The sequence below is a fragment of the Salmo salar genome, chromosome ssa04, assembly GCF_905237065.1.
Source record: "Salmo salar chromosome ssa04, Ssal_v3.1, whole genome shotgun sequence".
NCBI classification, from domain to species: Eukaryota; Metazoa; Chordata; class Actinopteri; order Salmoniformes; family Salmonidae; genus Salmo; species Salmo salar.
The window spans coordinates 67,651,079-67,676,737 of record NC_059445.1 but is presented as its reverse complement, the minus strand read 5'-3'; the positions used below and the strand labels follow the sequence as shown (position 1 = coordinate 67,676,737).

Genomic DNA, 25,659 nt, shown 5'->3' with positions numbered 1-25,659 from the left:
AGTTTTTAATTTGCAAACATTTCTAAAAACCTGTTTTTGCTTTGTAATTATGGGGTATTGTGTGTAGATTTCTGAGAACATTTAAAAAAAAAAAAACATTTTTTAGAATTTTATTTTACCTTTATTTAACTAGGCAAGTCAGTTAAGAACAAATTCTTATTTTCAATGACGGCCTAGGAACGGTCTTGGGTTAACTGCCTTGTTCAGGGGCAGAATGACAGATTTTTACCTTGGCAGCTCGGGGATTCGATCTTGCAACCTTTCGGTTACTAGTCCAACGCTCTAACCACTAGGCTACCTCCCACCCCCTTATAGAATAAGGCTATAATGTAACAAAATGTCGGAAAAGTCAAGGGGTCTGAATACTTTCCGAGTGCACTGTAACTGAATTGATATGTGTTTGACCTTTGCTGGTTGTTTCCAGGTCATCAGTGTGCCTGAGGGGGATTTCTTCTTTGACTTTGTGAGACATCTGACCGACTGGATCAAAAAAGCCAGGCCTGCAAAGGACGGTAAAGACATTTGTTGACTGTAGAGTGTCCTATATTCAGTAGAAAGGTTACCCGTAGGAACGGAAAATCCAAGATGAGATCTCTTCTTTATCACCTTTAATTCTCCAAGACAAAAATCTGCTTTATTCAACACTGAAAAATAATTGCTTATTTTCTCATACTTCTCTTCTCAAATTTTGTTCCAGACAAACAATCATATATCATCTCAGATCTGTCTCACTCTGATCAAAATATGATTTTTATAAAGTCTCTCAAATTGAAATAATTGAATAAACCACCTTTGGGCTATGACCCAAAATGACCCAAGTTGGTAGTTTGAGGGTTAAATAAGTCTATTTTCAACTTTCCTGTAGGCATCCAACATTTTTAGGGTTAGAAAAAAGAAATAAAGAAAGAACGACACAGCATATTAATCCTAAGGATTTATTGATGACCCAAATTTCAGCACCTAGTGAAGCCTTCAGGAGTGGCTCACATAAATATTTTATCAAACATGGTGTTTCATGTTATAGGTGTGTCAACATGTTGTGGTTAAAGCTAGATGAAGGTTAAGCTTGGGTTGGGGAAATTGCCATCTATGTTGATGAATTAATATGAGAAGTATGTCCTGACTCTCTCAGTATCGTCCATCTGCAGGTGTAGTGCCTTCACTGACCTATCAGGTTTTCTTCATGAAGAAATTGTGGACCAATACCATACCAGGGAAAGACTCCATGGCTGACTACATCTTTCACTACTACCAGGTATGTGTGTGTGTGCGTGTGCATGTGCGTGTGCGCGTGGGTATTTGTCTAAGTGTATTGACCCTCCTCACTGCTCTTTCTTCAGGAGCTTCCCAAGTACCTCCGTGGTTACCACCAGTGTTCCCGGGAAGAGGTTTTCCAGCTGGGAGCGCTGATCTACAGGGTGAAGTTTGAGGAGGACAAATCCCAGTTTCCAAACATTCCCAAGATGTTGAAGGAGCTGATCCCTCAGGACCAGATCAGACACCTCTCGCCTGACGACTGGAAACGGGTGAGTCAGAAAATTAGAATTGCTGTCGGCATAAATAGTGTTTAACATGATTTTTGAATGACTACTTCGTCACTGTACCCCACACATACAATTATATGTAAGGTCCCTCAGTCGAGCAGTGAATTTCAAACAGATTCAACCACAAAGACCAGGGAGGTTTTCCAATGCCTCGCAAAGAAGGGCACCTATTGGTAGATGGGTAAAAAAAAAAACTGACATTGAAAATCCCTATGAGCATGGTAAAGTTGATAATTACACTTTGGATGGTGTATCAATACACCTAGTCACTACAAAGATACAGGCGTCCTTCCTAACTTAGTTGCTGGAGAGGAATTAACCTGCTTAGTGATTTCACCATGAGGCCAATGGTGATTTTAAAACAGTTTAATGGCTGTGATAGGAGAAAACTGAGGACGGATCAACAACATTGTAGTTGCTCCACAGTACTAAACTAAATGACAGAGTGAAAAGAAGGAAGCCTGTTATGGGTATGCTTGTCATCGGTAAGGACTAGGGAGTTTTTTAGGATGAAAAGAAACAGAGTACAGCTAAGCACAGGCAGAATCCTAGAGAAAAACCTGGTTCAGTTTGCTTTCCAACAGACACTGAGAGACAACTTCACCTTTCAGCAGGAAAAAAACAAAAACGCAAAGCCAAATATACACTGACGACAACATTGAATGTTCCTGAGTTTTGACTTAAATCGGCTTGAAAATCTATGGAAAGACTTGAAAATGGCTGTCTAGCAATGATCAACAACCAACTTGACAGAGCCTGAAGAATTTTAAAAAGCATAATGTGCAAATATTGTAGAATCCAGGTGTACAAAGCTCTTAGAGACTTACCCAGAAAGACTCACAGCTGTAATCGCTGCCAAAGGTGATTCTAACATGTATTGACTCATTCTTCAATAAATTAGCAAAAATGTCTAAAAGCATTGTTTTCACATTGTCATTGTGTTGAGATGGGTGAGACATTTCATCAATTTTGAATTCAAGCTGTAACACAACAAAATGTGAAATAAGTCATGAGGTATGAATACTTTCTGAATGCACTGTAGTTCAGGGAACCACGCTTGCGTGATGAGTAACCTTGCCTTAGACCTGAAGACTAGTGTTAGCTCCCAGAGCGAATGCCTAGGCTTTAGCTCAATGAGCTAACACAGTTTTGTGCCGTATAGGAATCTGGGGGGTTAAATCATATTTGGTCACACTCTCTGCTGCTTGTTTTTCTGTCTCACAGTCTATAGTGGCGTTTTTCAACAAGCAGTCGGGGAAGACTCGAGAGGAGGCCAAGCTCTCATTCCTCAAAGCCATCTTCAAGTGGCCTACGTTTGGTTCGGCCTTCTTTGAAGTCAAGGTAAAGATTTCTATATGAATTCATGTTCTTGTGCAAATGGTATAGAATGATCATTGTTTGTGTTTTTTCTTTTTTTACATTTGAGTCACAGTGTGTATTTGAGTGCTGATTAGTACTTTTTTTACATTTGAGTCACAGTGTGTATTTGAGTGCTGATTAGTACTTTTTTTACATTTGAATCACAGTGTGTATTTGAGTGCTGATTAGTACTTTTTTTACATTTGAGTCACAGTGTGTATTTGAGTGCTGATTAGTACTTTTTTTACATTTGAGTCACAGTGTGTATTTGAGTGCTGATTAGTACTTTGGGAGGTTTTTGTTCAAATGAATTTTCTTGATCAATGGTGTTCATTTCAGAATAGTTAATTCAATCTCAGTCGTGGACTATTATTATTGACCTGGTCAAAGAGTTGTGCATTCCTTACTACTTTTATTTTTTTTAACTTGTTTTATAAATGTATTATCTCTGTCAGTTTATCTGTGTAAGGGCCTATTGTCTGCCTCAATCCCAGTATCTATTTATTTATTTATTTAATGAATTTTTATAGGTTTGTAAGATACCAATTGTGACTAAACTGATGTTTTCCTATTCAACAGCAAACCAGTGATCCAAACTTCCCAGAGATCCTCTTGATAGCAATCAACAAACATGGTGTCAGCCTGATCGACCCCAAGTCAAAGGTGAGTGTGTGCCTACATGCGTGTGTGGGCACATTTTCTTGCGCGCACATGTGTGTTAGGGAAGTTGTGTATGTGTGTGTTTACTGTGTGATTCTCCAATTCCCACCTCAACAGGACATCTTGACCACACACCCATTCACTAAGATCTCCAACTGGAGCAGTGGAAACACCTACTTCCACATCACCATCGGAAACCTGGTCCGAGGCACCAAGCTGCTGTGTGAAACCTCACTGGTGAGCTACTGGACGTTTCAACACCCACCATATGACATGACATATGACATAAAATTACATTACACATACTGTATCAACTAAAGTATTCTAAAGATGCGTACCAAAAAAAGCACCTGTCTTTTCCTACAAGCATTGACTTTGCTCATAATTACTTAATTGAGGAAATATTGACTTACTATAACCACGTTCCCATCCACAGTTTTTATGCAAGTAAAAAAATATTTTAAAAAATCACAACAGCTGTGATGGGAACAGGAAGTTTTGGTACAATATTATAAATGCCAACAGATAATTATTTTGTTTGTCATTTGTTTGTTCGACATGGTGGGATCTTTTTGTGTCTGTAAAATTTATTATGCAAGAAATGGCGGTGGAAATGCCTTTAGGCGTAAATATTGATATAATAACCATCATATTGAAGTAAACTTGGAGTCACAATGATATGGTGTGTGGTCCTCTTACTACGACTTGGGACAACATGCAGTTTATTAGGCTACAGATTAAATAAGTTATGATCAACTTCACAGGTTGGTGAAAGTGCACGGTGATCTTGATGCTACTTTCCAATAAATATTGAGGGTCTAAAATGTAATGTAAATGTAGGTGAAATATCGGCTTTTATATATGAAGGGTTTATTGAATAATTTGTTCATTCCATCTTGTAGGCTACAGATTCCCTTTCAACGGAGTGTGTCTGCTCATGGAGGAGACTGGTGCTTTTGGCAACCCACTGCAGTTAGACTAGATGATTTGATGATGTTGATGCCAGACTTGATAAGAGTGCAAGTGTCATGTGGTCAAAAGTCGCAGTCATGGTCTTAGCCTGAAATTAGCCTGTATGCAGATAGAAAAGCCTTTTCAATGGTATACATGTGTGGTTCTGTAGCTTTGTCGAACTTTTAAATAATAAATGCCAGCAGATCTGGGTTCAAATGCTGAGTGTTTAATAGGGCCTGTTTGGAGTGACAGTTGGGCAGATTTTCACTTTTGGGAATACTCCATTGGCTCCATTGCACCAGGCAAGCTCAATCAAGCGCACTCTGACGTATTTGACAGAAAACAAATACTACTATTTGAACACGTCTGATTCATATTCTGCAATGAAATATTGCAAGGCATTTATGTACCTTTGAACTGGTTTGTTTGTCTGTGTGACCACAGGGCTACAAGATGGACGACCTCCTGACCTCTTACATCAGCCAGATGCTGACCACCATGACCAAACAGCGCGGTTCCCGTGGCAACATCAAGTGATCTGTAAAGTCATCGATCCCGCTGTTGAGTGTATTAGTGTAGGCCTCGAGGGCTTTGTGATCTATCACACGGTTTCATTAAAACATAGAGGGATAAATACAACCCTTCCTCCATAACATGCTAAATCAATTACATGCATACACACACGCACGCACGGACGCACACACGCACGCACGCACGCACGCACACACACACACACACACGCACTTGACAGAGAGTGGGAAGGAAAAGCTCCTGTCCTTCCCAAAGAGAGTGGGAAGGACAGGAGCTTGAGAACCTCTGGTCTAATAGTCTATTGTACAGATACTGTTAATCTCAGCACTACAGACACGACGTTGATGCAACATCTCGCAGCAAAGTCTGAGAGACATTGGAAATCATGCATCTCCACACACTACTGTGTTACAGAAATGTACATAGATCGTTGGTTATAGGGATGGAGGCATGATAGCAGTATTGCGTCAAGAATACTCTTTTTGCATTGTCGGTAGATACGGTGACGATTTTAAATGTTTGATTTATGTTTTGGCCATGACAATGTTTTGACTTATTGTCAGATGTTGGTTTATATCTTGGGTCCTGTCTTAACAATCACCAATTGCCTTTACTTGACCCAAATGCACAACCAACGATTACAACTTTTTACATGGCAACTAATCAAGAGCTTTGTTTAGAAAATGTTTTTATGCAAAGCATTTGATCGTAAAATGTCCAATAATGTGATTTATAAATGTTGGACCTAAACCTATAAAACTATGGCTTGTCCATACTATAGATATCATGTGTAATCATTGCATTATATTGTTTTAGAGTTTAATTCAAAATTGGCCCTCATCATTGTCGCAGGCAGGCTAAATACTTTTTTTGAATACCTGATCAGTGTTTTTAGTACATTTGATGTATTAATGAAGTATATTTGATGAGAACAGTCAGATTGACCTCTGGACATTAGCTGTTTCTAGGACTTTGCATACAGTGTGTATACCACATCACTGTAAAAACATTTAGTGGAAAGTTGACAATATTTAATCATGTGATATTTCTAACAAGCACATATTTAGCTGTTTGCCTAATGAATTAATCATTGAAGAAAATGTATTCTGTAAATAAAGACTCCCGGTCCATATGACTTGTCTTTAAAAAAAATTGTGGATCAAATCAAGGATTTTTAAGTATTAAAGGTCAACTCTGTTATGACATCAAATCAAATCAAATCAAATTTATTTTTATATAGCCCTTCGTACATCAGCTGATATTCTCAAAGTGCTGTACAGAAACCCAGCCTAAAACCCCAAACAGCAAGCAAAGCATGTGAAAGAAGCACGGTGGCTAGGAAAAACTCCCTAGGAAAAACTCCCTAGAAAGGCCAAAAACCTAGGAAGAAACCTAGAGAGGAACCAGGCTATGAGGGGTGGCCAGTCCTCTTCTGGCTGTGCAGGGTGGATATTAAAACAGAACATGGTCAAAATGTTAAAATGTTAAAATGTTCATAAATGACCAGCATGGTCAAATAATAATAATCATAGTAGTTGTCGAGGGTGCAACAAGCACGTCCGGTGAACAGGTCAGGGTTCCATAGCCGCAGGCAGAACAGTTGAAACTGGAGCAGCAGCACGGCCAGGTGGACTGGGGACAGCAAGGAGTCATCATACCAGGTAGTCCTGAGGCATGGTCCTAGGGCTCAGGTCCTCCGAGAGAAAGACAGAAAGAGAGAAAGAGAGAATTAGAGAGAGCATATTTAAATACACACAGGACACCGGATAAGACAAGAGAAATACTCCAGATGTAACAGACTGACCCTAGCCCCCGACACATAAACTACTGCAGCATAAATACTGGAGGCTGAGACAGGAGGGATCAGAAGACACTGTGGCCCCATCCGATGATACCCCGGACAGGGCCAAACAGGCAGGATATAACCCCACCCACTTTGCCAAAGCACAGCCCCCACACCACTAGAGGGATGTCTCCAACCACCAACTTACCGTCCTAAGACAAGGCCGAGTATAGCCCACAACGATCTCCGCCATGGCACAACCCAAGGGGGGGCGCCAACCCAGACAGGAAGACCACGTCAGTGACTCAACCCACTCAAGTGACGCACCCCTCCCATGGACGGCATGGAAGAACACCAGTAGGCCAGTGACTCAGCCTCTGTAAAAGGGTTAGAGGCAGAGAATCCCAGTGGAAAGAGGGGAACCGGCAAGGCAGAGACAGCAAGGGCGGTTCGTTGCTCCAGCCTTTCCGTTCACCTTCACACTCCTGGGCCAGACTATACTTAATCATAGGACCTACTGAAGAGATAAGTCTTCAGTAAAGACTTAAAGGTTGAGACTGAGTCTGCGTCTCTCACATTGGTAGGCAGACCATTCCATAAAAATGGAGCTCTATAGGAGAAAGCCCTACCTCCAGCCGTTTGCTTAGAAATTCTAGGGACAATTAGGAGGCCTGCGTCTTGTGACCGTAGCGTACGTGTAGGTATGTACGGCAGGACCAAATCGGAAAGATAGGTAGGAGCAAGCCCATGTAATGCTTTGTAGGTTAGCAGTAAAACCTTGAAATCAGCCCTTGCCTTAACAGGAAGCCAGTGTAGGGAGGCTAACACTGGAGTAATATGATCAAATTTTTTGGTTCTAGTCAGGATTCTAGCAGCCGTATTTAGCACTAACTGAAGTTTATTTAGTGCTTTATCCGGGTAGCCGGAAAGTAGAGCATTGCAGTAGTCCAGCCTAGAAGTAACAAAAGCATGGATTAATTTTTCTCGTCATTTTTGGACAGAAAATTTCTGATTTTTGCAATGTTACGTAGATGGAAAAAAGCTGTCCTTGAAACAGTCTTGATATGTTCTTCAAAAGAGAGATCAGGGTCCAGAGTAACGCCGAGGTCCTTCACAGTTTTATTTGAGACGACTGTACAACCATCCAGATTAATTGTCAGATTCAACAGAAGATCTCTTTGTTTCTTGGGACCTAGAACAAGCATCTCTGTTTTGTCCGAGTTTAAAAGTAGAAAGTTTGCAGCCATCCACTTCTTTATGTCTGAAACACAGGCTTCTAGCGAGGGCAATTTTGGGGCTTCACCATGTTTCATTGAAATGTACAGCTGTGTGTCGTCTGCATAGCAGTGAAATTTAACATTATGTTTTCGAATGACATCCCCAAGAGGTAAAATATATAGTGAAAACAATAGTGGTCCTAAAACGGAACCTTGAGGAACACCGAAATTTACAATTGATTTGTCAGAGGACAAACCATTCACAGAGACAAACTGATATCTTTCCGACAGATAAGATCTAAACCAGGCCAGAACTTGTCCATGTAGACCAATTTGGGTTTCCAATCTCTCCAAAAGAATGTGGTGATCGATGGTATCAAAAGCGGCACTAAGATCTAGGAGCACGAGGACAGATGCAGAGCCTCGGTCTGACGTCATTAAAAGGTCATTTACCACCTTCACAAGTGCAGTCTCAGTGCTATGATGGGGTCTAAAACCAGACTGAAGCGTTTCGTATACATTGTTTGTCTTCAGGAAGGCAGTCAGTTGCTGTGCAACAGCTTTTCTAAAATTTTGGAGAGGAATGGAAGATTCGATATAGGCCGATAGTTTTTTATAATTTCTGGATCAAGATTAGGCTTTTTCAAGAGAGGCTTTATTACTGCCACTTTTAGTGAGCTTGGTACACATCCGGTGGATAGAGAGCCGTTTATTATGTTCAACATAGGAGGGCCAAGCACAGGAAGCAGCTCTTTCAGTAGTTTAGTTGGAATAGGGTCCAGTATGCAGCTTGAGGGTTTGGAGGCCATGATTATTTTCATCATTGCGTCAAGAGATATAGTACTAAAACACTTTAGTATCTCCCTTGATCCTAGGTCCTGGCAGAGTTGTGCAGACTCAGGACAATGGAGCTTTGGAGGAATACCCAGATTTAAAGAGGAGTCTGTAATTTGCTTTCTAATGATCATGATCTTTTCCTCAAAGAAGTTCATAAATTTATTACTGCTGAAGTGAAAGCCATCCTCCATTTGCGAAGGCTGCTTTTTAGTTAGCTTTGCGACAGTATCAAAAAGAAATTTCGGATTGTTCTTATTTTCCTCAATTAAGTTGGAAAAATAGGATGATCGAGCAGCAGTAAGGGCTCTTCGATACTGCACGGTACTGTCTTTCCAAGCTAGTCGGAAGACTTCCAGTTTGGTGTGGCGCCATTTCCGTTCCAATTTTCTGGAAGCTTGCTTCAGAGCTCGTGTATTTTCTGTATACCAGGGAGCTAGTTTCTTATGACAGATGTTTTTAGTTTTTAGGGGTGCAACTGCATCTAGGGTATTGCGCAAGGTTAAATTGAGTTCCTCGGTTAGGTGGTTAACTGATTTTTGTCCTCTGACGTCCTTGGGTAGGCAGAGGCAGTCTGGAAGGGCATCAAGGAATCTTTGGGTTGTCTGAGAATTTATAGCACGACTTTTAATGCTCCTTGGTTGGGGTCTGAGCAGATTATTTGTTGCAATTGCAAACGTAATAAAATGGTGGTCCGATAGTCCAGGATTATGAGGAAAAACATTTAGATCCACAACATTTATTCCATGGGACAAAACTAGGTCCAGAGTATGACTGTGGCAGTGAGTAGGTCCAGAGACATGTTGGACAAAACCCACTGAGTCGATGATGGCTCCGAAAGCCTTTTGGAGTGGGTCTGTGGACTTTTCCATGTGAATGTTAAAGTCACCAAAAATTAGAATATTATCTGCTATGACTACAAGATCCGATAGGAATTCAGGGAACTCAGTGAGGAACACTGCATATGGCCCAGGAGGCCTATAAACAGTAGCTATAAAAAGTGAGTGAGTAGGCTGCATAGATTTCATGACTAGAAGCTCAAAAGACGAAAACGTCATTGTTGTTTTTTTTTGTAAATTGAAATTTGCTATCGTAAATGTTAGCAACACCTCCGCCTTTGCCGGATGCACGGGGGTATGGTCACTAATGTAACCTGGGGGTGAGGCCTCATTTAACACAGTAAATTCATCAGGCTTAAGCCATGTTTCAGTCAGGCCAATCACATCAAGATTATTATCAGTGATTAGTTCATTGACTATAACTGCCTTGGAAGTGAGGGATCTAACATTAAGTAACCCAATTTTGAGATGTGAGGTATCACAATCTCTTTCAATAATGGCAGGAATGGAGGAGGTCTTTATACTAGTGAGATTGCTAAAGCGAACACCGCCATTTTTAATTTTGCCCAACCTAGATCGAGGCACAGACACGGTCTCAATGGGGGAAGCTGAGCTGACTACACTGACTGTGCTAGTGGCAGACTCCACTAAGCTGGCAGGCTGGCTAACAGCCTGCTGCCTGGCCTGCACCCTATTTCATTGTGGAGCTAGAGGAGTTAGAGCCCTGTCTATGTTCGTAGATAAGATGAGAGCACCCCTCCAGCTAGGATGGAGTCCGTCACTCCTCAACAGGCCAGGCTTGGTCCTGTTTGTGGGTGAGTCCCAGAAAGAGGGCCAATTATCTACAAATTCTATCTTTTGGGAGGGGCAGAAAACAGTTTTCAACCAGCGATTGAGTTGAGAGACTCTGCTGTAGAGCTCATCACTCCCCCTAACTGGGAGGGGGGCCAGAGACAATTAATCGATGCCGACACATCTTTCTAGCTGATTTACACGCTGAAGCTATGTTGCGCTTGGTGACCTCTGACTGTTTCATCCTAACATCGTTGGTGCCGACGTGGATAACAATATCTCTATACTCTCTACACTCGCCAGTTTTAGCTTTAGCCAGCACCGTCTTTAGATTAGCCTTAACGTCGGTAGCCCTGCCCCCTGGTAAACAGTGTATGATCGCTGGATGATTAGTTTTAAGTCTAATACTGCGGGTAATGGAGTCGCCAATGACTAGGGTTTTCAATTTGTCAGAGCTAATGGTGGGAGCCGTCGGCGTCTCAGACCCCACAACGGGAGGAGTAGAGACCAGAGAAGTCTCGGCCTCCGACTCCGACTCGCTTAATGGGGAGAACCGGTTGAAAGTTTCTGTCGGCTGAATAAGCGACACCGGTTGAGCATTCCTACAGCGTTTCCCTCCAGAAGCCATGAGAAAGATGTCCGGCTGCGGGGACCGTGCGAGGGGGTTTATACTAACGTTACTATCTGTACTTACTGGTGGCACAGACGCTGTTTCATCCTTTCCTACACTGAAATTACCCTTGCCTAACGATCGCGTCTGAAGCTGGGCTTGCAGCACAGCTATCCTTGCCGTAAGGCGATCGTTCTCCTGTATATTATAAGTACAACGACTGCAATTAGAAGGCATCATGTTAATGTTACTTAGCTTCGGCTGTTTGAAGTCCTGACGAACCATGTCCAGATAAAACCTCCGGGGATGAATGAAAAAAGTTGAGTGAGGAAAAAAGTTGAGTGAGGGAAAAAGTAAAAATATACGGTAATGAAAAAGTAAAAAACCGTCAGGTATCAAAGTAAGATCGGCAACAAAAACGCACAGCAGCGTAAACAAGTCTGCAAGTTGTGACCGGAAACAGGAAGTGTTTGGGTAGGAAAAAAAACATGAGCCCATCATAGACAAAATATAATCTACATACAGAAATGAACAACAAAAATGTCAGGACTGTTATTATTGTCTCTTAATGGTGGCAGTTTTGGCATATTAAAGTTATGTTATTGTTGATGTCTGTAAACAGGAAGTCACCCAACTGTGTATGGTGATGTCAAATTGCTTAGTCTACCTTAAAATGTAATCTCAGTGACATTATTGTTGTGCACCGTTCTGTATAGTGGATATTCATTTAGGCCAAATTGTTCCTGTTTTTTAAATGTTGGTCCATGACACCAAATATTTTGGTATCAATAAAGAAATGACAAATATTTCCTTTCATGCCTAATGTTCATCACCCCAAAAGATGAATGAGCCTATTTCACTATCACATAATTTCATAATGAGAAAACAACATGTGTGCATTTTACGCTCAAAGCGACAAAAATGTAACAAAACAGTTAAGTTAACTTCTGAATGTTTATGCAAAAAAAACAACATAGTTTACAATGATGTCATAGCGAAATGGGCTTATGCAAAATACAATGGCTATCACCACCAACTGAGCTCTACTTTTAGACTATTTTAATATGATACTCTTCTGATTGTAACAGAATGATAGAACTGTAAACAGATAATTCTACTTTCTATAACGATCTTACAACCAAGTTAACACTACAGGTGTCGTACGCAGATGACAAATCAGACTGATATCTCATACTGTGATTCTTTGGCTAAACATACTTTTTTCCTAGGTATTCCTAAGGCTTTGTACAGTGATTTAAAGGCTGCCCCTTATCACAAAGCTGCGGTGGCGCTGAGTTACTCATCAATATGTTGTCAGTCATAAAGAAATCTAACAGGTTTCATAATCATTACTAGAAAAACTGTCTTTCAGCTACCAGAGCTGAAGTTGGTATTCTTAACATTGATTTGACAACACTGCACAGTAAAGCTGAGGCACAATCAACTGAAGAGAGGTGTAAGAGTTCTGCTATAATTTGGCTAAAAGGACAAAATATTGTACATTTGCTTTTTTTTTCCTTGCCAGAAGGATTTTCATTTGTGTTGAAAAGTCTAAACAAATTTGTTAAAAACAATGACCTCAATATGAACCATATAAAATATATAGATATATGGACCGTGGAAATACAGTGTAATTGTTCTCTATAGGTCACTTGTCGTTGCAGTGATTATAAGTTGCAAAGTTCTATGGACGTCACCTCGTTACAATGCCTTATGCTCAATAAAGTGATAAGTACTTATAAACATTGACCACAACCACTCAAACACATTAATTTATCTCCAGACATAAAAAGAGGATTATCATGTCATATCCAAACTGGAGTTCTAATAGTACTCATTTTTATTTGTGATACTTCAGCGCTGTTTATACCTGGTTCCAACATGCGTCCTTTGTTCTGATCTTCTCCATATTCTGATTGTGTCCACATTTTCAAACAGGTGTTGACAATCAAAATACATTGTGATCAGATGTTCCTGCCCACCTCCGGAGGTAGTCAGGTCGTGTCTACACTTGACACTTACATGACTTCTGCTATCAGAATAGGAAGATCGCATTGAAAAGATGGGTCTCTAGATGCACAAATGTCGCTTTGTGGTCTGATTGTGTTCAGATCTGGCTCACCACTTCAGGAGGCGGATTTCTCCTCAGTCTGGACGTATCAGGCTGCTGAAAGTGCATACAATGGGTAACGTCATCAGCACTCCTCCCACAAGTCTCCAGAAAACCTGTCTTTTGGGACCTTTTCATTATAACGTTGTTTTTTTTTGGCCAGTGTTATGCTAATCCGTTTGCAATTCATTTTGCGTTGCTTGCTGGCTAGCTAGCTACAGTAGTTAACACGACTGATGGCAGTAGCTATCATATTATCCCTATTCCATCGTTTGTAGAATGCATACTGGCATTTGAATATAGCGCGGGAAAAGGGAATCCGGACACGGTAGACATATTTCAATGTAGGTGTAGACGCATGACGCGTTTGGAATTCCATGATCAGAACTCTATGATCAGAATACTAAACCTGCATGAACTGTCAAGTCTAGACACGGCCTCAGGCACGCAGGCTGCATTTAGATAGGCAGCCCAATTCTGAAATGTTGCCCAATTATAGGTAAAAAGAGCTGATCTGATTGGTCAAAACACCAATTAGTGGAAAAAAAGATCCGATTTGGGCTTCCTATCTAAACGCAGCCTTACAAGTGTAGACAGATCTGGACAGTGAAATCATTTAAATCATCATTACCCCACTCTCTAAAACCATTCACAGGTGGGACCATTGCTTTATGGCATCAATATGTGAATAAATAAACAATTCTGAAAGAATATCTGTCAAATAATTGACTTACAGGGAATGACCAGGAAATCTGGTCACATAAGATACATTTTAATACCATGTGTAGACTGAAAATCTGGGCACAATCTGAATGTGGACAAGACCAGGACACAGGATGCCTGTAAGCGGCAGGTATAAACGAAGCTTGAGACAGTTTGATTGGAGTGCCAGATCCCAGATGGGCAGAGTGCATTTTTTGGGACTTCTTCATTGGTTCCCTTATGCCAGGAAAGGGCAATCAAGCACAGCTAAAGTATTTCAAAAGAAAACAAACACATACTAATTGAACCCCGGTCTGGTCATATTCACACATCTTATCGACCACTACTCTCACACACTAACAAAATGGTCAAGCATTTGTGGTTCACGTAACTCAACACTGCAGTGGCTGCTGAAATGGAAAGGAACCTATGGACAATGGAGGGTAATACAAGTTGAGAATATCTACAGCGGACAGTCACTTTTCTTGTTATATTAATTCAGTGAGTAAGTAATACATCTCAAAGGACCTGGTTCAATAGTGTAGTAATCTCTTCCCACCACCAGATGGTGTCTGTAGTATGAACAATGAGTCGGTTGATCCTTGTGGTTGTCTGGGCTGTTCTTCAGTCACATTTGACTTAAGGCAGGGCTGCCCAACCCTCTTCCTAGAGATCTACTTGTCCTGTATGTTTTCAGTCCAACCCTACTTTCAGTCCAACCCTATTGATTCAGCTAGTTAAGGTCTTGTTGAGCAGCTAATTAGTAGAATCAGGTGTGTTAAATTAGGGTTGAACTGAAAACCCAACCTCCAGGAAGAGAGTTGGGCAGCCCTGTCTTAAGGATTATTATCTATCCAATGAAATCCCTTCTGCAAGTGACACATCAGCACCACCTACAGCTCCGATAGGCCTCACTCACACCATTTAACTATTTCTCATTCTCTTTGTGTCTCATTCTCTCACACAAATCTACAGGGGGTTGCCAGGTTGTGCTCTCGGTTTCCAGTAATGTCCTGGGTTTCCAGGTTGGGTCGATTCTGGTGAGTTGCCAGTTTGGGGTCCGGGAAGTTGCCAAGTTGAAAGGGAGAGTGAGGAGTGGTTTGCTTCAACTGAGCCTCACAGAGGAGGTTGATTGATTGGTTATCAGTGCTCTGAGACGGTTGCCAAGTTAGGCTCAGTGGCCAGCGGGCTTCGAGCGGGCTCTCCCAGGATGTTGACACTGGAGACGGACCACACATCTGTCAGGGGGTGAGGTCAGGAGTTAGTGGTTGACAAAGGTCATTGATATATATGATATACACTACCGTTCAAAAGTTTGGGGTCACATAGAAATGTCCTTGTTTTTGAAAGAAAAGCAAATTCTGTCCATTAAAATAACATCAAATTGATCAGAAATACAGCGTAGACATTGTTAATTTTGTAAATGACTATTGTAGCTGGAAACGGCAGATTTTTTATGGAATATCTACAGAGGCCCATTATCAGCAAACATCACTCCTGTGTTTCAATGGCACATTGTGTTAGCTAATCCAAGTTTATCATTCTAAAAGGCTACCGTAATTTCCGGACTATAAGCCGCACCCACTGAATTTTAAAAAAAAGTATTATTTTGAACATAAATAAGCCGCAGGTGCCTACCGGTACATTGAAACAAATTAACTTTACACAGGCTTTAACGAAACACGGCTTGTAACAAAAATAAACAGGCTTTAACGAAACACGGCTTGTAACAAAAATAAATAGGCTTTAACGAAACACGGCTTGTAACAAAAAATAAAAAATGAGCAGTAAGCTTTAGTTGTCTTTTTGCACTGAGTCAATTCCTCACGCTGCTGTTTCCAATGTCTTATCATCGACTCATTAAGACCAAGCTCCCGTGCAGCAGCTCTATTTCCTTTTCCAACAGCCAGATCAATCGCCTTCAACTTGAAAGCGGCATCATATGCATTTCTCCGTGTCTTTGCCATGAGGGTGACAAAATGACTACCGTAATCAGAATGATGGGAAGTTTGAGAGCGCTCAATTTAATCTAAACAGTAAACAAAAAAGTTGTTTGACCTTAACCCGTTCAGCAATTTCATTGGTCTAATGAAAGCTTCATGCCGCCAAAAAACTGAGTACGTCACAGAATGTTTTTTTTAAATTGAAAGCGGGAAAAATCCATATATTAGCCGCGTCATTGTTTAAGCCGCGAGGTTCAAAGCCTGGGAAAAAGGTTGCGGCTTATAGTCCGGAATTTACGGTAATTGATCATTAGAAAACTATTTTGCAATGTTAGCACAGCTGAAAACTGTTGTGCTCATTAAAAAAGCAATAAAACTGGCCTTCTTTAGACTAGTTGAGTATCTGGAGCATCAGCATTTGTGGGTTCGATTACAGGCTCAAAATGGCCAGAAACAAAGTACTTTCTTCTGAAACCCGTCAGTCTCTTCTTGTTCTGAGAAATGAAGGCTATTCAATGCGAGAAATTGCCAAGAAACTGAAGATCTCGTACAATGCTGTGTACTACTCCCTTCATAGAACAACGCAAACTGGCTCTAACCAGAATAGAAAGAGGAGTGGGAGGCCTCGGTGCACAACTGAGCAAGAGGACAAGTACATTAGAGTGTCTAGTTTGAGAAACAGACACCTCACAAGTCCTCAACTGGCAGCTTCATTAAATAGTACCCGCAAAACACCAGTCTAAACGTCAACAGTGAAGAGGCAACTCTGGGATGCTGGCCTTCTAGACAGAATTCCTCTGTCCAGTGTCTGTTCTTTTGTTAATTTTTTATTGGCCAGTCTGAGATATGGCTTTTTCTTTGCAACTCTGCCTAGAAGACCAGCATCCCGGAGTTGCCTCTTCACTGTTGACGTTGAGACTCGTGTTTTGCGGTTACAATTTAATGAATTGAGGACTTGTGAGGCGTCTGTTTCTCAAACTAGAAACTCTAATGTACTTGTCCTCTTGCTCAGTCTCTGTTTTAAGCCTATATAGGGTATGTGTGTGTGTGTGTATCATGTAATCAAAGCTTGCCATGGGAAAGAAACAGGGTGACTCCTACAGACAACTTCCAACTCACCTGTCCTGAACTTGATGTAGGTGCCATGTTCTAGTGTGGGTTTGCTGCCCGAAAAGAAAGCCAGGCGTTGTTCTCGCCACCTGTCATCAACACAGTTACAGTCATCGCCACAGGAAGTGACATCACTATTCATTACAAAACAGACTGACGTTCATCCGAAGCTTCAATTTGACACAATCAATCTACGTTTTGTACGTAGACATATCAAAATACACCTTACGACGACCCTCGCACTCTGCATTCTAGTGGGCTCACTCACCAGTGGAAGATGAAGATGATGAAGATGATGGTGAAGGACACCACGTCGGTGAGGACCCACATCAGATTGTACTCATCTGGAGTCTGAAAGAGAAAGACAGACAACCATTGTGTCTAGGAGTATTCCTTTCACCAATCCAATCAATTTCAGTAAGGCTGCATTTGGGCCCGGCGTCACAATAAATCGTTTATTTCTCCCAAAGCGTGCACTTGTTCACTTCCCTTCATAGATTTAAAAGAAAATTACTGGGAAAATAAATACCAGTATGGTGGAAACTCCCTGTAGCTCATGCTTACATCAAGCCAATGCTTTTACATTTGTGGAGAGTAGAGAACAAGTGCAATACTTCCAGAGGAAGGAAAGATTATTGGGATGCAGTAGTATTGGTCCTAGGTTGTTGTTCTCACCTTAAGGAAGAGGTGCCTGGTGAGGTTATTCTCACCTTAAGGAAGAGGTGCCTGGTGAGGTTATTCTCACCATAAGGAAGAGGTGCCTGGTGAGGTTATTCTCACCATAAGAAAGAGGGGTCTGGTGAGGATATTATTCTCACCTTAAGAAAGGGGGTCTGGTGAGATTATTCTCACCATAAGGAAGAGGTGCCTGGTGAGGTTATTCTCACCTTAAGGAAGAGGTGCCTGGTGAGATTATTCTCACCATAAGGAAGAGGTGCCTGGTGAGATTATTCTCACCATAAGGAAGAGGTGCCTGGTGAGGTTATTCTCACCTTAAGGAAGAGGTGCCTGGTGAGATTATTCTCACCATAAGGAAGAGGTGCCTGGTGAGGTTATTCTCACCTTAAGGAAGAGGTGCCTGGTGAGATTATTCTCACCTTAAGGAAGAGGTGCCTGGTGAGGTTATTCTCACCATAAGGAAGAGGTGCCTGGTGAGGTTATTCTTACCATAAGGAAGAGGTGCCTGGTGAGGTTATTCTCACCATAAGGAAGAGGTGCCTGGTGAGGTTATTCTCACCATAAGAAAGGGGGGTCTGGTGAGGATATTATTCTCACCTTAAGAAAGGGGGTCTGGTGAGGATATTATTCTCACCATAAGAAAGAGGGGTCTGGTGAGGATATTATTCTCACCATAAGAAAGAGGGGTCTGGTGAGGATATTATTCTCACCATAAGGAAGAGGGGTCTGGTGAGGATATTATTCTCACCATAAGGAAGAGGGGTCTGGTGAGGATATTATTCTCACCATAAGGAAGAGGGGTCTGGTGAGGATATTATTCTCACCATAAGGAAGAGGGGTCTGGTGAGGATATTATTCTCACCATAAGAAAGAGGGGTCTGGTGAGGTTATTCTCACCATAAGAAAGAGGGGTCTGGTGAGATTATTCTCACCATAAGGAAGAGGTGCCTGGTGAGGTTATTCTCACCATAAGGAAGAGGTGCCTGGTGAGGTTATTCTCACCATAAGGAAGAGGGGTCTGGTGAGGTTATTCTCACCATAAGGAAGAGGGGTCTATTGAGGTTGTTGAGGAACTGTAGAGCATTGGTGGTGACAGACTGAGCCCCAGTGCACCAGGCCAGAGAGTAGAGCCACAACTGGCTGATCACATACAGGTTGGTGCTGATGTTGGCCGCTGCATACTCACTGAGGGAGGAATACAACACACACACACACACACACAGTTAATATGCGCACACATACACACACACCCATTTCATGCAAAGACACACACACACTACCACACACACACATTATCATCTCTGCGGACATGGAGCTATAGTGCAGGTTGAGTTGGACAATGTGATTCTGCTGGAGCTCCTCAACTGGAGCCCGGGACGCCGAGGTATGCTGGAGGTCAGGGTCCAGCTGCTGGACCAGGCTCCGCAAGTCTGAGGGCAGCCACAACACCTGACACACACACACACACAATACACATCATTAACTCTAAACACTAACCTCAGCATTACAACCTTTTGTATTTACAGTGTTACCAATGTAATCAAAATATCCCATAAACAGCTTCATTCCCAAGTAAAAAAAAAATATAGGATCGATAATCCCAGCTTCCCCTCCCACAAACCTAACCTTAACCATTAGTAGAGAAAATGTAAAACTGACCCAAGATCAGTTTCTAGGGGCAGCTTCACCCTACTCCTATTTATAAGATGAACATCACGTCAGTGAGGACACACATCAGAATGGCAGGTAGCCTAGCAGTTAAAAGCTTAAGAGTGTAGGCCAGTAACCAAAAGGTCACTGGTTCAAATCCCTGAGCTGACTAGTTGAAAAACCTGCCAATGTGCCCTTGAGCAAGGCATTTAACCCTAATTGCTCCTCTAAATCGCTCTGGATAAGAGTGCCTGCTAAATAATTAAAATGTTATAACATCTCCCTCACCTGGTGTGATTGGATGGAAGACTCGTTCTGGATGACCTCCAGGGTGCGTGTGATCCAGGTGTCCCTGTAGGGGTGTCCCTTAGGGGGCCGGTAGAGGTCAAAGATAACCTGTTTGCCTCTCTGCGAAGCCAGCTCCAGAAAGTCCCTGAAGGTGCAAACAGACTGGTTCTGCGCCTGCGCCCGGTCCTCGGTACCCAGAGACCAAGCCGTGCCGAACGGGTCACGCTGCAGAACCACCAGGGGCAGAGAGACAGTCAGTATACAGAATGCTTTGGCATAATGGTCAATCATATTGACAATGTAATATCACATTGTATTCCATAAAGCATGGGGTTGTGCAATTGATAACCTCCCATCCCCCATCGATAGTACGTTGATGTATTGTCAAAATGTCAATAACTTCCCTATCCGTCATCTTATTATGTTGTCCTAGCTACTATCAATGGACACAAACATGCCCTGGTTTCCCATCATACCATGTCCATGAAGCCAAATGATCATGATCTTTATTAAAAAAGCAGTTCAAGACTAGGCTTCATTTCCGCGTCTCTGTAGTGCCCCATGAGTCTTACTGAGGTGCGGTGCGGTGGCAGTTGGTGACTCACATGTAGGAACCAGGCCCCGGCGTTGAGGGTCTCCAGCTCCCCCCAGGTGAACATGGCCGCAGGGGCGTCCGTCCGGTCGGGGAACACCTCCTGCACGTTGGTGGTCCTCCTCAGGGTGTGGTCGTGCATCAGGAAGGGCACCCCGTCATAGCTATGGCAACGAGAGAAGGCTTTGACAGTTAAGGAATTGGCGGTTAAGGAATTGGCGGTTAAGGAGTTGGCGGTTAAGGAGTTGGCGGTTAAGGAGTTGGCGGTTAAGGAGTTGGCGGTTAAGGAGTTGAAGGTTAAGGAATTGGCAGTTAAGGAGTTGAAGGTTAAGGAATTGGCAGTTAAGGAGTTGGCGGTTAAGGAATTGGCGATTAAGGAGTTGACGGAAGTGCATTAAGATGACTCACAGTCAAAGAGAGCTGTGTACTTCATCATTTATTTATTCATTCATTCATTCATGCATGTCAAAGTCCAATACAAATGCCCAGGACTAGCGTGGGAAAGAACCCGATGACAATGGCTCACTTATGATACGAGCTCACTAGCTATGTTGGGTTTACCTTCCATAGCAAGCTTGTTTCATAATACCCACGACTGGTGAGTTAGACTAATGTTGGGACATGCTTAGGTACACTAGATCAGGGTTCCCCAACTGGCGGCCCATGGGCCGTCATTTTATTTGTCTCCCCCAAGCTTTCTGAGCAATATAAACTCAGCAAAAAAAGAAACGTCCCTTTTTCAGGACCCGGTCTTTCAAAGAGAATTCGTAAAAATCCAAATCACTTCACAGATCTTCATTGTAAAGGGTTTAAACACGGTTTCCCATGCTTGTTCTATGAACCTGGAACGGTCATTAAGACACTAACAGCTTACAGACGGTAGGCAATTAAGGTCAGTTATGAAAACTTAGGACACTAAAGAGGCCTTTCTACTGACTCTGAAAAACACCAAAAGAAAGATGCCCAGGGTCCCTGCTCATCTGCGTGAACGTGCCTTAGGCATGCTGCAAGGAGGCATGAGGACTACAGATGTGGCCAGGGCAATAAATTGCAATGTCCGTACTGTGAGACACCTAAGACAGCGCAACAGGGAGACAGGACGGACAGATGATCGTCCTCGCAGTGGCAGACCACGTGTAACAACACCTGCACAGGATCGGTACATCCGAACATCACACCTGCGGGACAGGATGGCAACAACAACTGCCCGAGTTACACCAGGAACGCACAATCCCTCCATCAGTGCTCAGACTGTCCGCAATAGGCTGAGAGAGGCTGGACTGAGGGTTTGTAGGCCTGTTGTAAGGCAGGTCCTCACCATACATCACCGGCAACAACGTCACCTATGGGCACAAATCCACCGTAGCTGGACCAGACAGGACTGGCAAAAAGTGCTCTTCACTTACGAGTCGTGGTTTTGTCTCACCAGGGGTGATGGTCGGATTTGCGTTTATCGTCGAAGGAATGAGCGTTACACCGAGGCCTGTACTCTGGAGCGGGATCAATTTAGAGGTGGAGGGTCCGTCATGGTCTGGGGCGGTGTGTCACAGCATCATCGAACTGAGCTTGTTGTCATTGCAGGCAATCTCAACGCTGTGCGTTACAGGGAAGACATCCTCCTCCCTCATGTGGTATCCTTCCTGCAGGCTCATCCTGATATGACCCTCCAGCATGACAATGCCACCAGCCATACTGCTCGTTCTGTGCGTGATTTCCTGCAAGATAGGAATGTCAGTGTTCTGCCATGGCCAGCGAAGAGCCCGGATCTCAATCCCATTGAGCACGTCTAGGTCCTGTTGGATCGGAGGGTGAGGGCTAGGGCCATTCCCCCCAGAAATGTCTGGGAACTTGCAGGTGCCTTGGTGGAAGAGTGGGGTAACATCTCACAGCAAGAACTGGCAAATCTGGTGCAGTCCATGAGGAGGAGTTGCACTGCAGTACTTAATGCAGCTGGTGGCTACCTCAGATACTGACTGTTACTTTTGAATTTGACCCCCCCTTTGTTCAGGGACACATTCTTCCATTTCTGTTAGTCGCATGTCTGTGAAACTTGTTCAGTTAATGTCTCAGTTGTTGAATCTTGTTATGTTCATACAAATATTTACACATGTTAAATTTGATTAAAAATAAGACCAGTTGACAGTGAGGACGTTTCTTTTTTTGCTGAGTTTATATACTGTGTCTTCAGAAAGTATTCAGACCCCTTGACTTTTTCCACAATTTGTTACGTTACAGCCTTATTCTAAAATGGATTAAATAAATAACAAATCCCTCACACAATACCCCATAATGACAAAGCAAAAACAGCAGGTTTTTAGAACCGTTTGCAAATGTATAAAAAATTAAAACAGAAATACCTTATTTATATAAGTATTCAGACCCTTTGCTATTACACCCCAAATTGAGATCAGATGCCTCCTGTTTCCATTGATCATCCTTGAGATGTTTCTACAACTTGACTGGAGTCCACCTGTGGTAAATTAAATTGATTGGACATGATTTGGAAAGGCACACACCTGTCTATATAAGGTCCCATAGTTGACAGTGCATGTCAGAGAAAAAAACAAGCCATGAGGTTGAAGAAATTGTTTGTAGCACTCCGAGACAGGATTGTGTTGAGGCACAGATTGGGGAAGGGTACAAACTTTCTGCAGCATTGAAGGTCCCCAAGAACACAGTGGCCTCGATTCTTAAATGGAAGTAGTTTGGAACCACCAAGACTCTTCCTAGAGTACTGCAATGCATCTCAGTGCAAGAGGTGTAACTACAGTCCCTGGTTCGAATCTAGGCTGTATCACATCCGGCCATGATTTGGAGTCCCATAGGGCGGCGCACAATTGGCCCAGCGTCGTACGGGTTTGGCCAAGGTAGGCCGTCATTGTAAGTAAGAATTTGTTCTTAACTGACTTGCCTAGTTAAATAAAGGTTCAATTTACATTTTTAAACGTCTCTGAATGTCCTTGAGTGGCCCAGCTAGAGCCCGAACTTGAACCCGATCAAACAGCTCTGGAGAGACCTGAAAATAACTGTGCAGCAAAGCTCCCCATCCAACCTGACAAAGCTTGAGAGGATCTGTAGAGAAGAATGGGAGAAACTCCACAAATACAGGTGTGGCAAGCTTGTGGCAAGCTTGTAGCATCACACCCAAGAAAACTCGATGCTTTAATCACTGCCAAAGGTGCTTCAACAAAGTACAGAGTAAAGGGTCGGATGTCAGTCTCAACGTCAACATCACCAGTCTCAATGTCAACAGTGAAGAGGCGACTCCGGGATGCTGGCCTTCTAGACAGAGTTGCAAAGAAAAAGCCATATCTCAGACTGGCCAATGAAAATAAACTATTAAGATGGGCAAAAGAAGACAGGCATTGGACAGAGGAATTCTGCCAAGAAGGCCAGCATATTTATTGCCTTATTGCAAACAGGATGCATATTTTAGAATATTTGTATTATGTACAGGCTTCTTTTCACTCTTGTCATTTAGGTTAGCATTGTGGAGTAACTACAATGTTGTTCCTCCATCCTCAGTTCTCTCCTATTACAGCCATTAAACTGTTTTAAAGTCACAATTGGCCTCATGGTGATTCATTGTTGCATTCAACTTATAATGTTACTCGTTAAGCACATTTTTACTCCTGAACTCCTGAATACTTATTGACTCAAGACATTTATGCTTTTCGTTTTTAATTAATAGGTAAACATGTCTAACATAATTCCACTTTGACATTATGGGGTATTGTGTGTAGGCTAGTGACACAACCATCCACTCAAGAAAAAAAACTAACTGGCCTGCGGCTGAATGTAGTTGGTTATCCCCAAACTAGATGGACACGGAGCATTAAGGTGTGAGGAGGGTGGACAACCGCCACTGACCTGATGGTGACGTCAGTCTCTAGACCTTGCCCTCCAGCCTCCACCGCCTTCTCAAAGGACATGAGAGTGTTCTCTGGCGCAAGCTGGGGTATAACACACATACAAATGATTTGAACATATGGTTACCCTAAACAGGAGGTACTACTGACACAGATGATAAATACCAGGCACAAACATCAGTTCAGCAAACTAGCGCATCTCACGATAGCTAATAACACAGCCCAAAAGTTGACTTATACTGACAACGGTAATAAATGATCAAACTACCACACTTCTTCTACTACTACTACGTCACGTGTTGTTTACAGGGTTAGCCTTAGTTGTATGACCTTGCTCAAGTGAAAATCGTCACATTTTCACTTTGTCACTTGGGTTTTCAAACTAGCAACCTTTCAGTTACTGGCCCAACGCTCTAACCACTAGGCTACCTGCAGTCAGTTAGTAATGAAAAGAGTTGATGAGAATGGGTTGGTGTTGATGGGAATAGGTTTTTAGCTAAGGATAAGAATGGGTTGGCATTAATGGCGTTGCTCATGAGGCCTACCCACCATGGGTGCCCCTCTGTGCCCGATCAGGGCTGGTGCGAGGCCCAAAGTGCTCTCCTCTTTAAGGCAGGGCGAGTACATGCCCAGGGGCACCAGGTAGAGGGCACACAGCACCGCCAGGTACAGCCCCATGATGAGCGCCTGCCCAACTGGAACACACAGACACACTGTTTACAAAGGGATACAGTTATTCATTTGTGGTTGATATATGGAATCTGATGTGAATTTCCTCAAGACTAAAGAAATTAGACCAGAATAAAAATGATAAGTAAAACAAATAATTATATTTAAACAGAACATAAATATCTACAGATGTATTCTTTATTATATGCAGACATCACTGTTGAGATAGAAAACTTCCCTAAAGTTTCACACATCAGAGATGTTCACTGTTGAAATAGAAAACCTCTGAAGTTTTCTTGCTTGCCCTAGTTTTGAAGTCAGTATTTGCCTTATTCTACTCTGTAATTAGCATATTATGTATACAGCTGCTCAAACAAGCCTCACCTACTCAATCACAAGTCTCACCTTTCCTATTGATGTCATAGAAATGCAAGGCTATTGGCCAGGACAGGAGTGTCATCAGCAAGACTCCTCCCACGTGTAAATATGGTGCCGTCACCTATTAAGAACAAACATATTGCAGGAGGTGAAGTAAAGAGGAAATAAAGAGAGAGAGATGACTATAATAGAAGAAAGAAGGGAGGCCCCACCTGGAAAGAGAGGAGAAGAGTGGTCCACTCTTTGCTACATAGGTCAGACAGCACTGCTATGGCCAGAATGGAGAAGGCTAGACTCACCAGGACCCCAATCTGGCAACACATCCGGAGGAGCAGTACAGTTAGGACAACAGACAACCATTGGCACCTTACCCTTTTCACACTAATGAGCACTTCATTTTGCACTGAGCTGAGCACAATTAATTTTCACTTCATTTTTTCAGGATCTATCCATAAATCTGCAGCATTCAGCATTTCATCAATCTTATCTTCTACCAGGCAGTCAGCAATTTCATCTAGCTAAAGTCATACATTTCATCTAGACATGG

General features: G+C 42.5%; 2 protein-coding genes across 6 annotated transcripts in view; one reads left to right on the top strand and one right to left on the bottom strand.

Moving 5' to 3' along the window:
* The window catches only part of LOC106603713 (unconventional myosin-VIIa), an 81,295-nt gene extending 75,045 nt beyond the window's left edge, over positions 1-6,250 (top strand). For all 4 annotated transcript variants that reach the window (XM_014197731.2, XM_045717273.1, XM_014197732.2 and 1 more), the window contains 7 exons: positions 425-512; positions 1,149-1,255; positions 1,341-1,526; positions 2,769-2,885; positions 3,483-3,566; positions 3,681-3,800; positions 4,962-6,250. In XM_014197731.2, coding sequence (XP_014053206.2) covers positions 425-512; positions 1,149-1,255; positions 1,341-1,526; positions 2,769-2,885; positions 3,483-3,566; positions 3,681-3,800; positions 4,962-5,054 — 795 coding nt within the window. In that variant the 3' untranslated portion in view covers positions 5,055-6,250. The remainder of the gene's footprint in view (positions 1-424; positions 513-1,148; positions 1,256-1,340; positions 1,527-2,768; positions 2,886-3,482; positions 3,567-3,680; positions 3,801-4,961) is intronic.
* A 6,346-nt stretch (positions 6,251-12,596) lies between these two features.
* LOC106603710 (glycerophosphodiester phosphodiesterase domain-containing protein 5) overlaps positions 12,597-25,659 on the bottom strand; it is a 29,548-nt gene continuing 16,485 nt past the window's right edge. The window contains exons 6-16 of one of the 2 annotated variants that reach the window (XM_014197717.2): positions 25,325-25,423; positions 25,140-25,233; positions 24,615-24,778; positions 24,067-24,149; positions 20,210-20,360; positions 19,605-19,829; positions 18,958-19,115; positions 18,704-18,851; positions 17,257-17,339; positions 16,998-17,077; positions 12,597-15,173 (exon numbers count right to left, since the gene is read on the bottom strand). In XM_014197717.2, coding sequence (XP_014053192.1) covers positions 15,079-15,173; positions 16,998-17,077; positions 17,257-17,339; positions 18,704-18,851; positions 18,958-19,115; positions 19,605-19,829; positions 20,210-20,360; positions 24,067-24,149; positions 24,615-24,778; positions 25,140-25,233; positions 25,325-25,423 — 1,380 coding nt within the window. In that variant the 3' untranslated portion in view covers positions 12,597-15,078. The remainder of the gene's footprint in view (positions 15,174-16,997; positions 17,078-17,256; positions 17,340-18,703; positions 18,852-18,957; positions 19,116-19,604; positions 19,830-20,209; positions 20,361-24,066; positions 24,150-24,614; positions 24,779-25,139; positions 25,234-25,324; positions 25,424-25,659) is intronic. The other variant, XM_014197718.2, reaches the window with a different exon arrangement.